Source organism: Leptinotarsa decemlineata, unplaced genomic scaffold (assembly GCF_025532065.1).
Source record: "Leptinotarsa decemlineata unplaced genomic scaffold, Ldec_3_MD MMD2_tig00026328_RagTag_RagTag, whole genome shotgun sequence".
Taxonomy (NCBI): Eukaryota; Metazoa; Arthropoda; class Insecta; order Coleoptera; family Chrysomelidae; genus Leptinotarsa; species Leptinotarsa decemlineata.
Window position 1 is genome coordinate 37237653 of NW_027412688.1, and position 16371 is coordinate 37254023.

At 34.1% G+C, this 16371-nt stretch overlaps 2 protein-coding genes across 3 annotated transcripts; both read left to right on the top strand.

Moving 5' to 3' along the window:
* Positions 1 to 1056: 1056 nt before the first annotated feature.
* Positions 1057 to 4841, top strand: LOC111503739 (uncharacterized). Its single transcript, XM_074182098.1, has 2 exons — positions 1057 to 1637; positions 3178 to 4841. The coding sequence occupies exons 1-2, from the start codon at positions 1250 to 1252 to the stop codon at positions 4224 to 4226; spliced, it is 1437 nt and encodes a 478-aa protein (XP_074038199.1). The 5' UTR covers positions 1057 to 1249; the 3' UTR covers positions 4227 to 4841.
* A 134-nt stretch (positions 4842 to 4975) lies between these two features.
* LOC111503727 (uncharacterized) lies at positions 4976 to 10917 on the top strand. Of its 2 annotated transcripts, XM_074182105.1 has the most exons (3): positions 5450 to 6113; positions 8688 to 9031; positions 10258 to 10917. In XM_074182105.1, the coding sequence occupies exons 1-3, from the start codon at positions 5720 to 5722 to the stop codon at positions 10732 to 10734; spliced, it is 1215 nt and encodes a 404-aa protein (XP_074038206.1). In that variant the 5' UTR covers positions 5450 to 5719; the 3' UTR covers positions 10735 to 10917. The 2 variants fall into 2 exon arrangements, with proteins under 2 accessions (XP_023013879.2, XP_074038206.1); XM_023158111.2 differs by lacking the exons at positions 8688 to 9031; positions 10258 to 10917 and adding an exon at positions 6681 to 7996 and having other exon boundaries at positions 4976 to 6113.
* The last annotated feature ends 5454 nt before the right edge of the window (positions 10918 to 16371 follow it).

Sequence of the window (16371 nt, forward strand, 5' to 3'; positions counted from 1 at the left end):
GTACCGGGAAGTAGTGGCGTACATGACTAAATACACTCTTGCATACTCACCGGTTTTTTACCGACCATTCCAGTCTCGAATGCTCGGTGAAATTGTAGTTACTACGCATTAACTTCGTTTTGGTAGTACGTGCTAATTACGAAAACAAAGCAACTGATTGTTTTACCGATAAAAATCCGGTGAGTGTGCAAGCACCCGCTACCAATAAAATATCAGCCGATTTTATACTGGCCGTCCAAAATCGGTGTGTGTGCAACTAGCGTTTGGTTATAATATCAAAACGTTTCGACTGCAACTGTGACAGTCATCTTCAGTGGCGTGGTCGAAGTACTCTTCTTAACGTATATTTCAATTGATACTTCAAGAAGAGTACTTCAACCACGCCACTGAAGACGAATGCCGCAGTTGTAGTTGAACCGTACAGAGATTGTAACAAAGAAAACCACGGCAAAACCCAGCTACATCTATTAATTTATTGAGAGGACATTTCTCTTCGAACAACGGCCGTGGAGTTTACATCTCTTTCGAAATAATGGTTACGGGTTCAAATAATTTTCTATTGGCAACGCTGCCATAGTGTGTTATGGATATATGAATTCATCTATGGGTCAAAACGAAACGTTAGCGCGTTTCTTATTAGTTAAAGCAGCCACTGAAATTTTACTGTTATATTTATGAACTCGTCTTCTGAATCCGATATACCATTTCGATATTGACGCAGCTGTGTTGTCAGGTTTCAAGCAATCTGGGATATTTTCTGGCGTTTAATCGTATTCGAGGGTGTATTCAAAAACGATTCGTAGTGACGTCATTAATAATAAGATTCGTCAGAATGGAATTATTCAATTTGTGTCAGATGTCAAATTCGAAAATGAAAACAAAATTTTCAGTTTTCTCTAACCTAAATTAGAATCGGATTATACAGTATAACGACTAAAATAAAGCAGAAACTGACAACTGACGTAACGTAAAATCAAATTCCGTTTCAAATCCAACCTCACACTAGTTTTGAATCATCATGAATACGTTTCAAATCATAGTTGATGTGATGTCATCGTTTCAACGCCAGAATGAATGTATTTGAATCACAAACGAATACGTTTTGAATACATAAACGATGAACGCAAGAAAACGCCTCTGTTTACATATCCCGGTGGCTGGAGGTTATGAAAATTGGATTCCCCGGATGTGGTTAATTTAGTTCCTGAAAATCCTAAACAATAAAATTCAAATAAGGTATCAAATCTCAATGGATATCAATGGTCATAGCTCTGAAAAGCAGAAAGAGGTGAAGAGTGATGAAGAAATTAAAAGTGAAGAAAGCATTGATCTTTATTATGAAGATGTTGAGAGAGAAATCAAAGAAGAAGAAATAGGGGAAAGTACAAAACATTTGTTAAAAGGTGGTGATTTCAAGATTGAACTTAGTTACCATGAACAAATTAAGAGTGAGGAGATTGATATTTATTATGAAGATATCGAGGAAAAAAAAGTTGAAGAATTTGGACATGATGTTGATATTTTAAGAATAGACCCATTGGCCTTCAAAACTGTGAAGTCCGAACAATCCGAATCCAATTCAGTTAGCAAGTACATGATTGAGGATAGGAACCCTTCTTTCTCTAGCACTACAATAGGTAATTCTTTTCCTGTGATTCTTAAATATACCTAATCAGATATGTTCAGATGACAACATATTACTGAGACTTGTAAACGGCATACTTTATAATCGATGAAAATTGTTCTCTGTCTCTTGCCTACAGTCTTTGCAAGTTTTTAGAACAACTAGAGTAGTGTTCTGCTATCTAGGATTGTACCAATGCGATGCCAATCAGAACTCGTTTGTGCCATCTTTTAGTGCATTCTCTGAATTAAACAAAACGTTGCTGATATGAGATATCTCTCTCTCTATTTGATACGGATCATCTGGAAAAATCCTATTCAGCATTAGAATTGAAGAAATATGCAAAAACTCCGAGTAACGTTCACTGTTTAATGGTTCGCCCCCTGCCAAACAACTTTTTCCAATGGATTTTTTTTTCCTCCGATATCGACAGTTTTGTCTTAAATTGTTCCATTAAAAAAAGGAGTTGACTCTTTGGAAAACAATAATTTTTTTAAAACGATATATTCCACAATTCTGCTATTTGGATAATCTTCGTTATACCAAGTGTACTTACTTTATAAGGATGGTACTTTTCACTGTGAAAACACATAGTATCGAACTTTGATTTTTTTTGTAACATTATATGATTGCAAGGTATCCCCTGACAGTTGGGCATAAAAACACATACCCATTAAGTCACAATTTAAATGCCAATCTTCCAAGAGAAAAACAACATTCTCCACTTTTTCCAGAGAAGAGTTCCCAGTTGAGAAATCCACATTTCATGAAAACTCTGTCGCCATCTTCAGTGTCAAACTGTATATATGAGCATGTTGTTCAAGTAAAATGAGAGATTTTTTTTTTAATTTCTAAAAAATGTGAAGTTCGACAAATAAGAGGTATACACATTAAAATACCCGTAGCAATATCCAAACAGTTTTCTGTTATTGTTATGTGAATGATGAATATATGAAATAATGAATCATTATTCATTATGACTAGACCTAGTTTTTCTGAAAAAAATTGTCAATTGTTTCAAAAACACACTCAAAGTTTTCCTAACGAGTCAATTCTCCCTGCTGTTCTCAGTTTCCAGATCGGGGTCCAAGATAAAAAAAACCATAGACCTGGATGTCACAAAGGTTGCTATAGCTGCACCCGTAATCACAAGGTTTTCCGATAATGCCACCTCGGCAGTTGGTCCCTGAAGTTGAATCCGCTCGGCGACCAAGTGTTGCCTGTCTTTTACACTTTGCTGTACCATACTGACAAAGGCTAAGTAGCCTTTGCCTGCAGTTTGCCTACCTTTATATGAGTCCTAGTCCAAAAGTTGCTTTTCATTGATTAATACCATATCAATCGATATCACATTTTCAGTATCTATAAGTATTATTTTTCATTGAAGTTACTGAGTTTGAATATATAAGTAGCTCCTTATCTTCTAGAATTGAGTTCATATCACTTTAGTTAACCTGATTGTGTTCTCAGATCTTCCATTTGCTAGGAAATTTTGAGAGTCCTATTCAAATTGTAATTTGAATTCGATTAGTTGAGTTTATTTTTTTTTACAGAATCCGAATCATTACTGTACATTGATGACAATCCTGGTAGAAGAGGAAATTTTGGCAAAGAATCTTCTCGAATTGACAACTTGATAATTCAGAAAAGAATTCAGACTGAGGAAAAGCTCATGAAATGTAAATTTTGTGAAAAGTCTTTCAGGTTTCCTAGTTGCTTGATGAGACATCAAAGAACTCATACAGGGGAAAAACCATATAATTGTGAATTTTGTAATAAGGCTTTTAATCAAAGTCATATCTTGAAAGAGCATCAAAGAACTCATACTAGCGAAAAACCGTATAATTGTGAATTTTGCGGAAAAACTTTTAGTAATGGTAGTAACTTGAAAAGACATCATATGACTCATACAGGAGAAAAACCATATAAATGTAAATTTTGCAAAAAGTCTTTTTCTCAAAATAGAGACTTATTAGCTCATCAAAGAACTCATAGTGGGGAAAAACCATATAATTGTAAATTCTGTGATAAGGCTTTTAATCGAAGTAATATCTTAAAAGATCATCAAAGAACTCATACTAATGGAAAACCATATAATTGTGAATTTTGCGGAAAAACTTTCAGTTATAGTTGTAGCTTGAAATATCATCAAAGAACTCATACTGGAGAAAAACCATATATTTGTGAATTCTGCAAAAAGTCTTTCAGTATAAGTAGTAACTTGGTAAGTCATCAAAGAATTCATACTGGGGAAAAACCATATATTTGTAAATTTTGCAATAAATCGTTTTCTCAAAGTGGACATTTGTCAGGTCATCAAAGAACTCATACAGGGGAGCAAGAAAAACCCTATAACTGTTTAATTTGCGAAAAATCTTTCTCTCTCAGAGATACACTAATAACTCATCAAAGAATCCATACCAACGAAAAACCATTTAACTGTAAAATTTGCAATAAGTCTTTCAATCAAAGAGGGACCTTGAAAAATCATCAAAAAAGTCACACCAGAGAAAATCCATTCGATTTTCAAGTTTGTCAAAAATCTATAAGTCAGAGAGGTAATTTGCAAATTCATCAAAGAATTCAAACGGTAGAGAAGTAATAGTAAACTTTGCTAAAAGTCTCTTGATCCCAGTATCAATTTGAAAACTTATTCAATTCTTATTTTACAATAAATATCTTAAAAATATCCATATAAAAAACATTCAGTTTGACAAGAAAATAAAACAGTAAGAGACACACCAAAGTTTTATAAACTTAAATCCTCAACACTAATTAAAGGTAATTGTACTGGAGATTTTAAAATTATGACACCAAATCAATAACGAAGTACTCTTACTGAAGAAAAACCACTTATGTCATGGCTAACAGGAGTAATCCCAATTACAAGACAAATATAATTAAGTTTACAGCTATGACTGAGTATGAGTACAATGGAATATAACGATTAGCATATAAAATCAGCAGAGTAATAGAGTAGTATATTATACAGTGATACATTCATATAATAATAATAAAAAAACATATACTGTAGAATTCTAATAGAATTGGCAGTGTGCAGATACTTGAACCAAAGTATTTCACTTATGGGTTCTAATTAGATTGTTAACTTGGTAAACTTATTCTATGTTTTGGGCTACAGTCATATATCCTACAATACACTCCCTACAAATTTGAAAATTCAAAACAAAACATAAATAAAATTCTTTTTTTTCAACTGCATTACTTTGTTCCATTCCATTTCCTGTCTGTAGGAATCCAGCTATTATTCCAAATTCAAATGTGAAGTTGAGAAATTTTTAATAAAAAATACTCTGCAGAAATTGTATACCTATTCAAATATTAAACAATGTTTTGTGAATATTTCTCATTCGGTAAGAAATGACAAACAATGATTTGAAAGGTATAAAAAAAAATACGCGACTTATGGTATACTCGTACAATAGCATCCACAGTCGTTGATGTACAACGCAGAGACGCCTGTGGATGTACGTAATTGTGTACATTGACACCTGTGATTATTTGAGTAGATGTAAATCCTTCTTTTAAATATTATTGATGTGTTTTCAAAAATATTAAACATAAAATTACTTATTTGAGTTGTTAACTAACATCACTTGTATGAATTTCAACCAGCCGAACATGACCGATCACATCGCGGCAACTCCCGAATGCAGTTTCGGTCGTAGTTTCGACAGGTTTGCCGCTGAAACATAAACCCGTTTTTTTGCCGAGACTCGACCGAAACCGAACTTTCAGTCGGACACTAATTGTCAGAAATCATTACCAATGATATGATTTTTATATCTACACCTCAGTCTTTACGTACCTACACATTTATGTTGTGAATTTATCACATAAACATTTTTTGTAATTTTTAAAGGTCAATAAATATCTTATCTTAACCATAAACTGAAAAGTAGTTACCAGTCCGGTGAGTCTGGGTGATTAACGGAACATACGCCCTGTTTACATTTTTACTCAGTAATTGTTACATTTTTACTATTCTGTGTCCCGGTGGCTGGAGGTTGAGAAACATGGATTGGTAGAGTGTAAATTCTAAATAATAAAATTCAACTAAGCTGTCAAATTTCAATGGATACCAATGGTCATAGCTCTGAAAAGAAGGAAGAGGTGAAATGTGATGAACAAATTAAAAGTGAGGAAAGCATTGATATTTATTATGAAGATATTAAGAGAGAAATCAAAGAGGAAGAAATAGGGGAAATTGCAACAGATTTGTTGAAATTGAATAGTCCCAAGGTTGAACTTAGTCAACAGAAACAAGTGAAAAGTGAGGATGAAATTGATATTTATTATGGAAATTCCGATGTGAAAGAAATTAGAGAATTTGGACATGATGTTAGTATCCATAGTCCCCTAGACTCATTTGCCTTCAAAACACTCAAGTCCGAACAACTTGAATCTAATGTAGGGAACAGTTATATGACTGAAGATGGGAACACTTCTTTTTCTGGCATTACAACAGGTAATATTTTTTCTGTAATTCAAATAGGTATGTGTTCCATAAAATTTGTTAAGTGTATCTAGCAAAAGAGATTTCATCATTTTCCTGGAATTTTTGCCTACAGAATAATAAAACATGTGTTGCGTTTTGTAAACTGTTAAGTGAAAACTTCACAAAGTCTTACTTGAATATGTAACACATGGATTATCATCAAGTATTGGCCAAATAGTTATACAGCTGATATTGAGAGTAGACTCCAGCAAAACTTTCCAAATCTCAACCCTGCAACTGCTTTTGACTGTTCGGGGATCGTTCAGATTGCAAGCCTGAAACAGCTACGATGATTTTGAGCAGTTTGTTTGAAATCTGTCAACACAGCGGCGGCGATATCACATAAAAAGAAAATAGTTATGAAAATCTACAATAGTTTTTCTTTGATTCGCTTTATTTTCAAATTTCCTTGATACATCTAATAAAACACTTTTTCCATACTGTAGGTCCTCTATTCTCGTGAACATTTCAAAGTCATATTGGACTGTATCTCAACTATATAGTATTAAACCCTGAGTAATTATGTTTTTTTTGCAGAGACGCAATCAATACTTTTTCTTAACAAACAATACGAGACAAAATTCAAAGATGAAGAGACATTTAGCACTTTTTCTAGAGAAGAGTTTTCAGTTAAGGATTCCAGGGTTCATGAAAACCTTGGTACTGGAGAATATTTGGGCAAAAACTCTCAAGATAGTAACGTGACAATTCATCAAAAAACCGATACTGGGGAGAGACTATATAATTGTAAAATTTGTAAAAAATCTTATTCTAAAAGTAGTTCCTTGATTAACCATCAAAGAACTCATACTGGAGAAAAACCATTTGAATGTAAATTTTGTGAAAAGTCTTTCATTCGCAATAGTTACTTGACTGTTCATCAAAGAACTCATACTGGAGAGAAACCATATAATTGTAAATTTTGCAAAAAATCTTTCCCTCAAAAGAATTCCTTGATAAATCATCAAAGAACTCATACTGGAGAAAAACCATTTATATGTAAATTATGCAAGAAATCTTTTACTCGCAATAGTTACTTGAAAAATCATCAAAAATCTCATACTGGAGAGAAACCATATAATTGTGGATTTTGTAAAAAATCTTTCTCTCAAAATAATTCCTTGATAATTCATCAAAGAACTCATACTGGAGAAAAACCATTTACATGTAAATTTTGCAAAAAATCTTTTACTCGCAATAGTTACTTGAAGAATCATCAAATATCTCATACTGAAGAGGAGTTTGTTTGAAAGTGGTTGACAATGTTTCATGGTGAATTTAATTAGTTGCATTGTCTAATATGATTCTACTATGATTTGAAATCTATGAAAGAACAAATAAAATTAGAATGAATAGTTATAATATTTTATGTATTCAATTGCTATTTCTGGATTATAAAACAACGATAAAAATAAAAACAACAATAAAAATTAAATGGCGTTCCGGGGCCACTTCATTGATTCCAGTGGCGCATTTGCTCTTTAAGCTGCATAAAAACCTGCTGCACTACATCATCTGAAGATCTTCTTCTGCCAATGTCCTTTCTCTCATAAAACAGAATGTAGGGTGTCTCCAGAGGCTCCAATAGATTCAATACATTGCCAGAACACTTCGTGACACGACTATCGTCAAACTTAAACCAGTCTGTTTCGTCTTTAACCAAGGCTTTATAATGACCAAATTCAACGCCAGAACTGCATGAACAATGACTGCATGAATATTATAATAGTGGTCTGCTAGATTGAAATGTTCATCTATTTCGAATCTTTGAAAGAGTTTCTTGCTTCCGTCAGAGGTTGAGTCTTGTTTGCTATATTAAGCAATCAAATCTGAAATGAAAATACAATACAAAGTGGAATGACTACAGAGTAGGAATAATTATGAAAAGTTAAAGAGAATGAAGAAAACAATTTCAAATTAAGTTACAACATATTTCTTTTTACTCTGTAATATTTCTTTTTATTCTATTTCATTTAAGGTTTCATTGCTTTATTTAATTGATATTTTAGCTATTCGTTCTAATTTTATTTGTTCTTTCATAGATTTCCAAGTATAGTGTAATTATATTAGACAATGGAAGTCCGAATCAATGAAATCTGAAGAGAAGTCTTTCAATAGCGAATTTTGCGAAAAGTCATTCATTCAAAGTAGTTAAAAGTGTTTTTGTTACATTCGTATTTTACTTTGGCATATTCCTTTGATTTAGCCGTACCGTTAAACGGGGTTACTTTGAACAAAATATAAATTGTTATATTGACTCGTGAAATAACTGTTATGCCCCGTTCCCACGGGGCGTGGCATGCTGGCGTGACTCACGCATTCGTGGAAGACGACCCGTCTGAACGATGTGTAGTGAGTTTGCCTCAGTAGTCTCCGGAAGCGTGGAGAGTCCACGACCGCTCACGCTCCATATCAAACGTGTTTGATTTTGAAGCTTGAACACGACAGTTGCCAACCAGATTTTGACGAGTCGAAACGTCTTTAAGAGATCAATAAATCTATCTATCTATTTATAAGTGGGTAAAATGTCTGAGCCTAGAGTAGTAAAGTTACAGGACAACGAAACAATTAAGTTCATTGAATTGTATGCTAGTGAGAGAGTGCTGTATGATTCGACTTGCAAAGACTACAAGGACAGGGATTTAAGATTGGCCGCAGCGAAGAGAATTAGCGAAGCAATGGGGATTAACGGATTTGGACCGAAAGAGGTTATTACTAAATTTAAGAATCTTAGAAGTTCATACTGTCAAGAGCTGAAGAAAATAGCTGACACTGAAAGATCTGGAAGTGGAACTGACGATGTATACGTACCGAAGGTCATTTGGTTCGAGAACATGAATTCCTTCATCCGACCGTTTGTTCAACAACGGTCAACAAAATCGAATTTGGTAAGTAAAATTCAATGATTACTCAATTTTACATCAACGTAATTTTTCTGCACTTCATTTAGCACGTCGTTGATATATTTATCTACGCTAACTTTAATCACCAAGCCAAAATATTATGAAATATACTATTAAGTATACCATTTTAATTAATTGAACATATTTAGTAAGATTAAAATTCGTATAGACAAAAGTTTTCAAAAGTAATTTTATAAAATATTAGGAGTGGCATATTTGAACTGCAGTAATACTCCAGAATATATTTGAGTTTTAATGTAATAATATTTTGGAATAGGTGTTATGTTAACAAATCCTTTACTTTTCAATAAACATGTATTTTCAGACTGTACACCTTTCTTATATAATGCATAGAGTATGTGGTTATTCAGTTGTTGTAGCATTGACTAGTCTATATTGCCAGGGCACAGCTCCCTCGTTGTTGAAGTAATCACGGTACTTGTCTCGAATCTGTTGTGCTTGTTGTTGTGGATTTCTGTTGTTATTTCGCGGAAGGTCCTGCAAGCTGGCAGTTGGGGTTTCACGCCAGGAGCCACGGATGATGCGATGGTTTTCATCTTCGTAGTCTATCAAACCACTGGAAACGTACGTGGGGTTTGTTTTCCGTAACCAATTGTGTAATGAACAACAGGCGAGGACTACATCATCTACCGACTCAATTTTCAATGATATTGGTTTTTCAAAAATTCTGAATTTACTAACAAGAATACCGAAAGTGTTTTCTATCACTCTTCGTGCCCTTGACAGTCGGTAGTTGTAGATTCTCTCCTCTTGGGTCATATTACGCCGACTATAGGGTTTCATCAAATATGTTTTTAAAGGAAATGCATCATCTCCTACAATGACAAAGTCTCTTGGCATATTTAAGCAACTCGTCTCCAAAGCTGCGTGTAATGAGCTATTTTGAAAAATGCCACCATCAGAACCTCTTCCTTTAGCACCCACGTCAAGATAAAGAAAATTGTAATTGGCGTCTGCTACCGCCAGTAGTACAATGCTGAAACTGTTCTTGTAGTTGTAAAAATCCGATCCACTGTGTGAAGGGGCTCGTATAATCACATGCTTTCCATCGAGACTTCCTGCACAACCAGGGAAATTCCAGCGCTCTCTGAAGTTATATTCAACGTTCTTCCACTCATCTTCAGTAGATGGTACCTGAAAAATATATAAAATAAATAAAATACAAAATATGTTGTAATTTTCTATTTCAGATGATGCCAGCGAATCCAACTAGTCCACACTCCGTTGGTGATGATCGGCAGGAACACTCTATCGACATCTGCAGCGAAAATACACCAAATACAGCAAGCCATTCCAAGAGTACTGTCACTCCAGATGCTATAAATACTACAGTGCAAAGTGAAAAAATGGAGGAGGCTCCAGCGACACCATATGGTAAACGGAAAACCCCATCTGAACCATCGCCATCACAGAGGAAGAAAATAGCTCAAGATCCCCAAATTAATTTCATGTGTAGTGCCATACAAAAATTGGATGACATTTCAACTCGTGCTGCTCAAATTCCAAAAGAAGACTGCTATGACTATTTTGGAAAATATGTGGCATCTATGCTGCGGAACATAGGACCACCAACTGCAATGAGACTGCAAGACCAAATAACTCGTCTCGTAACACAAACAATGTGCCCACCACCAAATACCTGGAGCCGACCACCCTCATCCAATTAACTATCGAATGACAACACATCCCTTGGTGGCGCAAGTGACTATTCTAATGATTTCACATACGAACTTTTGTAATTAATAATAAGAACATGGTTGATGTTGAGTTGCTAACTAAATATTAACTTGAGTATGTAGGTTAATATAACTATTGTAATTATTAACATCAATTAAACTTACTTTTATGAATTCTTCGAGTTCTTTGATGATAGCCTTGCATGTTTCTGGTATAAATTTGCTTATTGTATTTTTTGGTACACGAAACAAATATTCCATACTTTTGAAAGAGTCCCCAGTAGCTAAGTAGCGGAGCGTAACTTGGAGTTTTATTTTAGGACTCAGAGCTTGCCTCATGTTGGTGTCTGATTTTAAAATATGTTTAGTTACTCGTTCCAGGAGATAATCAAACTGTTCTTCAGACATTCGTAACAAGTTTTTAAAATCTTCATGGTGATTACTCCTTAGCTCGTGGTCAACCAAATTTTGAACCTCCGAACTTCTTTTCAGTATCCACTTCCTCACCCAATAACGCCTTTTCTTCCGTTTTCTTATCTGTCCATGTAACTTTAATCTCTCACCTAAAATAGCACTGAAGGTTGAACACAAAACTGCACAACTTTCAACTAGGAGCTCGTTCATCACGGTCGGCTTCGCAAGGAAAACTGAATCATGAATGTGACTTGTGTGTGAACTGTCCACGACACTCAGCTGGTTCGCTGCCTATCCCTACTCCAGTCGTGAACCAAGACAGTGAGTACGAAAGAGTGGCACGATTTCGTATTTTTGCTTGACGATCATCTTCAGTTCATTCAGGATTTGGAGACCGTATTTTTGCCCCGTGGGAACGCAGCTTTATAGGTTTAGCGACATCTAGTTGTCGCCACTCAATTCGTCACACATTTAGGAGTGGTATAGCAACACTGGTATTTAAATACTTTTTGTGAGGTTGGCAATCCTGATATGTCATTTCTTACCTACAAAACTGATGTTCGATGAGGTCTGCTAACTTGTGTTGCTGTAGTCTTAAGTATTTACATTACATGTTTATTAAATATATTTGCTACAATACATTATCATAGCAAAGCTATATTGAAGAAATTTGAGATATTTCAACACAATTTTTTTTTTATTTTTTATGAGAACAATGGGCTTAGATATCGTTTTCAGGTTTACTTTGAACGCGTTCATTATAGATGAAGCACCCTCAGAATATGTTGGAGATATAAAACTAAATAGATTTTATTTGGTTCAGTTTGAAGTGAAAGCTCTAGTCCATCACTATGTAGGAAAAGTTATTTCCATTGATGACAGAAAACCAAAATGTTGAAATTGCATTTTTAAGAATGTCTCCTAAAGTGAATTATAAGTTTTTCTGGCCTCAAGTACCCGACGAGGGAGTTATACCAAAGTTTACCGAATACTATAAGTTGGTTCACTCCAAGGAATTCGTTTGTCGGTACGGCTCAGGATTGCATTTTTTGCGATTTCCATAAATCATATCGCCGACAAACGATGTCTGGAAGCCGCCGGCCGCATGACAGTTATACGAGGGCAGTTCCTATTCGCGATATCTACAGGGGACGTTCCGAAGTTGAAACTTCGCTTGCTCGGTTGTATCAGACAGATAAACAAAGATACGAAAGTAGTTGTTTGTCGATCAACTTCTAGAAACATAATAGATAAACTCATGAATAAATGATCTAAGAAACAGATCAGAGTGATTTACTGATGAAATGATAAACATACATTCAGAAAAACATGTTTTATTAACAAAAATAATACAATTATATAATGTTATATGTTTATAAATGATTTAAAATATTCAATTTTACATTGCATGATTTATGTTTCCTAACAATCTTCATGTCCTGGTTCATGAATTTTAAAGTAAAGTATATCCGAACTCTTGTATATAAAGATATATAATAATCGAAGAGGAATTTTTGACATGGATGTGAGAAAAGAATTTGCGAATATTTTGTTTTCAAATACTGTCCAATTCCCTTCTCACTGCCGATTTTATCAAAATTTTCAATGAATATGTTTTCCATCTCTATTACATGGTCAACAATATCTCTTGATGGGAACTTGGGAAGCCAACGTGACTTTCATTTTTTGAAAATTATTTCGATAAATGTGGTCATTATTAAGTTTAAGAGCCAATTTATATTGTTTAGTTCTATCATAATTATACATTGTTTCTATGTAATGTTTTCTTGTTTCTCCACCCTGAAGTAAAAACTGATAGGAAAACAAATTGTTTCGTGTCGACTTCAGCAAGTGCGGGATATCAAACAAATATACAAGTTTATGATCGTCTATCAGAAATATGGGATTTTCGTCTGTAACATTCAAAGTTTTCACCAACTTCTGAAAATTTGAACCCTGATCGGAAACCACCCCCATGACATTTAGGCCTATACTTTTGCATCTTCGTACCGTTTTGAACAAAATATCTTTCAAATCATCAGAAGTTGCTGATGTCTTATAGAAAAAGTATGCAAGTGGTATTTTCCAATTGCTTGCCAAACCTCTGAACATTACTGTTAGAGCACTACTTGCTATGTCAGTAGAGGTCCCATTCAAACTTGTTTGGAAACCTACTATTTTGTCTCTGGAAATATCATAATAAAGATGAGATTTCAAAGATATTTCGTCTAGGCATAAAATACAATATATTTCATTCTCCTTCATGAGCCCAATCCTGAATTCAATAACACGAAAAATAAAATCGTTGAAGCCTGGTTCAACAATCCAATTTTTCGTGAAACGATGAAGTGTACTTTTTGACGGTAATCTACAAATTGTTGAAAATTTTTTGTATGCTTTCGGACCAAGAAAATAAAGAGTCAATGCAAACTGTTTGAATTCGTCACTATACCTGGACCCTTTTGGTGCTTTATTTATCAAAGAAAGCTGTGCTTTCAAGAGCTTACAATATTGCTCAGGATATTTTCGATCCAGAAACTTGAAAACATCATCCAGAGTAATTCCGGTTTCGTCCAGTGCTCTTTTTGATGTTGAAGCTACTGTTTTCTCTAGTGATACAATTTTTTTTCGTAATGCCACTTTTCTTGGAGTTCCCGAAGAGAGTTTAGCAGATGTTTGGCTGCATTCATCTAAAAGAAAGATGTACGTACTTTCAATAATTGTTTTCTTGTCATCGTTTTTTTTTCCGAAGCATATAAAAATAGATCAGGTAAGTATATAATATAACGAAAAGATATTTCACCTCGTGATCCTAATTGATCCGTTTGAACCTGAGCATCAATGTAAATAAAATCCTTGCTAGTACCGGCAATGGCATCATCATCTGGAAGGTTTAAACAACAAAATTGATATTGTAAATTTTATATGTTAAAAAGTGGAATAAGATTTTTTCATCATTTGAATCTATAAACTTCACTGAACCAACCTTTCTGAGAACCATCTTGAGGCAGACGCAATGAAGGAACATCATAGCTATGAATACGAGAATTCACAATATCATCGGCTCTAAAATGTAAGCTGCAAATTTTAATTCTATTGTGACTCTGCTCTGGGGTAAGAGTAGCATATCTATGATTCCCAATGAAGCCTAATACATTTTTCCAACGTTGACACCTAAAAAAAAATTCAAGTATATCAATCGATAAACTGAACATTTTGAAAAAAGATTGAAATGAGTTTGGATTGGCAAATGCCGGCGGTATATTTCGTTATGAATAATTTTATACAACAAAACCATAAAAGGTATAGATAGGTAAAATAAAAATTAATGGTGAATATATTGAATGCATACCTTTCACTGTACTTTGGGCAGCGGAAAAACGAAATACCTGGGCTTCCCACCGTACTCAGACAACCATCCACTGAGCAATACGTCGACATTTTCACAAAATAAATATTTCGAACTCCGAACGAACACAACACTATCACAATACCAAAGTTTACCGATTCTGTAGTCTTTGACAATACCAAACAATACGGACAACCTTTATATCTCGTGGCCGACGAGAACTGGTAACTTCAAGCGACACACTGTACTACCTCGGCTGGTAATTACCCGCTGTCGCTAGCGGGCGGCGAGATTTCTCAGATGTCGAAAAATGAGCGAGTGACACGTCTTATAGTATTCTGTAGTCTTTGGTTATACCCATTCTCTGAATTATTAACAGGTCTGCCAGATAGACAGAAGAGGGGCCTTTTTGTTTGATGCAATTCATCTTCCCCCCATATCAGAAAAGTTTGCAATAGATGATAGTTTAGAATCATTGTTTTCTGGGTACCTCCATTTTTTTCAAAAGTACCATTATTGTCAAATATTAGTTTATTTCCGTTTATATATTAAATATATTTTGAAGGAATACTGCTAATTTTTCATGTATGTTTTGTTACAATGAGTGCCATATACTGTTTGTGAATAATAAAATACTTTATTTTATATAAATTGTGTATTTCTGTTGCATAACGTTTGTTTTCCTCAATAATAAGGTATTTCTAGTTTTGAGGTGTTCAAAGAAATCCCGACTGTAGGGTTACTTTGAACAATCATAAATTAATTGAAAAAAAATTTTATTGATAATTTTAAAATCTTATGTTTTTGTCGGTAGAAAGATCTAACTGACGCCCTTAACATATTTTTTTGGAATTTTTCATTCGCTGGCTTACTTGGGATATATAGATTTAAAACAAAAAACTGTCCAAAGTAACCCCGTTTTACGGTAGTTTATTTTTCAGATCGTGGAAGGTTATATACCCAAATAATCATCAAGTTACATTGACTTTTCCACAAAAAACGTCTTTCAAATAATATACAGCTTCCAATTGTTGAAACCGCTGATTATAGTAGATGGTAATTGCTGAATCCAATCGCTGCATAAAGTTAAAGCGACTGTTTCTTCTCTGACTAGGCTGCTTGAACTGACAGTTACATGATCATACATACATATTCCTTTGCAATGAAAAATGGCACCTTTTTAGGAATCACAATCAATAGAAGTTGTTCTCTAAAGTTGTTTCTTAATATCTGACAGGATAATTTGCCTTCTATCATATAAAAATCATGGAAAATATGAAAAGTACGAAGCTTATTAGCACGATTTAAACCTAGTGTTAGTTCTGTGCTCCTTAGAGCACAAATGATGGACACGTTGCGACATAGTCGCATTAAAGATGATTAGGTAAATCACTATTATAAATGTAAACATTTATTTAATTTACAGATGGGTAATGATTGTTGGGATGACGATAACTTTTCGACCTATATCACTAACAACGTCAGTTTTGTAATCATTGTAAGAAGAAAACCCCATTTGAATTATAATTATAGAAAAAAAAATGTTGATGAATTACATAATTCTCCAATTGATAGAAAATGTAGATGAATTACGTATTTTATTTTCCTCCCTGTTTATAAGACAATCATTCAGATTAAAACATCAAAAACAGCTCATTTGATAGTTCATTATCGGATCTGTGACAATTCGGCCTTAGTAACGCCGCACATTTGGGTTCATAAGTCGTATTCGTGGATAGTGAATTCAAACGCATCCTAGATTTGTGGAATTGGCATTTATTTTCTATTAGTTATGTCTCATATTTTTTGGGAAAGAAAGTTTTTGGCTTTCTACTACTCCATCTGATACAAAAAATTAATCACTC

What these genes read in the sequence shown, in the direction of transcription:
- LOC111503739 (XM_074182098.1), top strand. Translation starts at nt 1,250, where the DNA reads ATGGATATCAATGGTCATAGCTCTGAAAAGCAGAAAGAGGTGAAGAGT. An exon ending in TTTCTCTAGCACTACAATAG is followed by an intron (nt 1,638 to 3,177) that starts GTAATTCTTTTC and finishes TTTTTTTTACAG; the next exon opens with AATCCGAATCATTACTGTAC.
- LOC111503727 (XM_074182105.1), top strand. Translation starts at nt 5,720, where the DNA reads ATGGATACCAATGGTCATAGCTCTGAAAAGAAGGAAGAGGTGAAATGT. An exon ending in TTTTTCTGGCATTACAACAG is followed by an intron (nt 6,114 to 8,687) that starts GTAATATTTTTT and finishes AGCCTAGAGTAG; the next exon opens with TAAAGTTACAGGACAACGAA. An exon ending in GGTCAACAAAATCGAATTTG is followed by an intron (nt 9,032 to 10,257) that starts GTAAGTAAAATT and finishes TTTCTATTTCAG; the next exon opens with ATGATGCCAGCGAATCCAAC.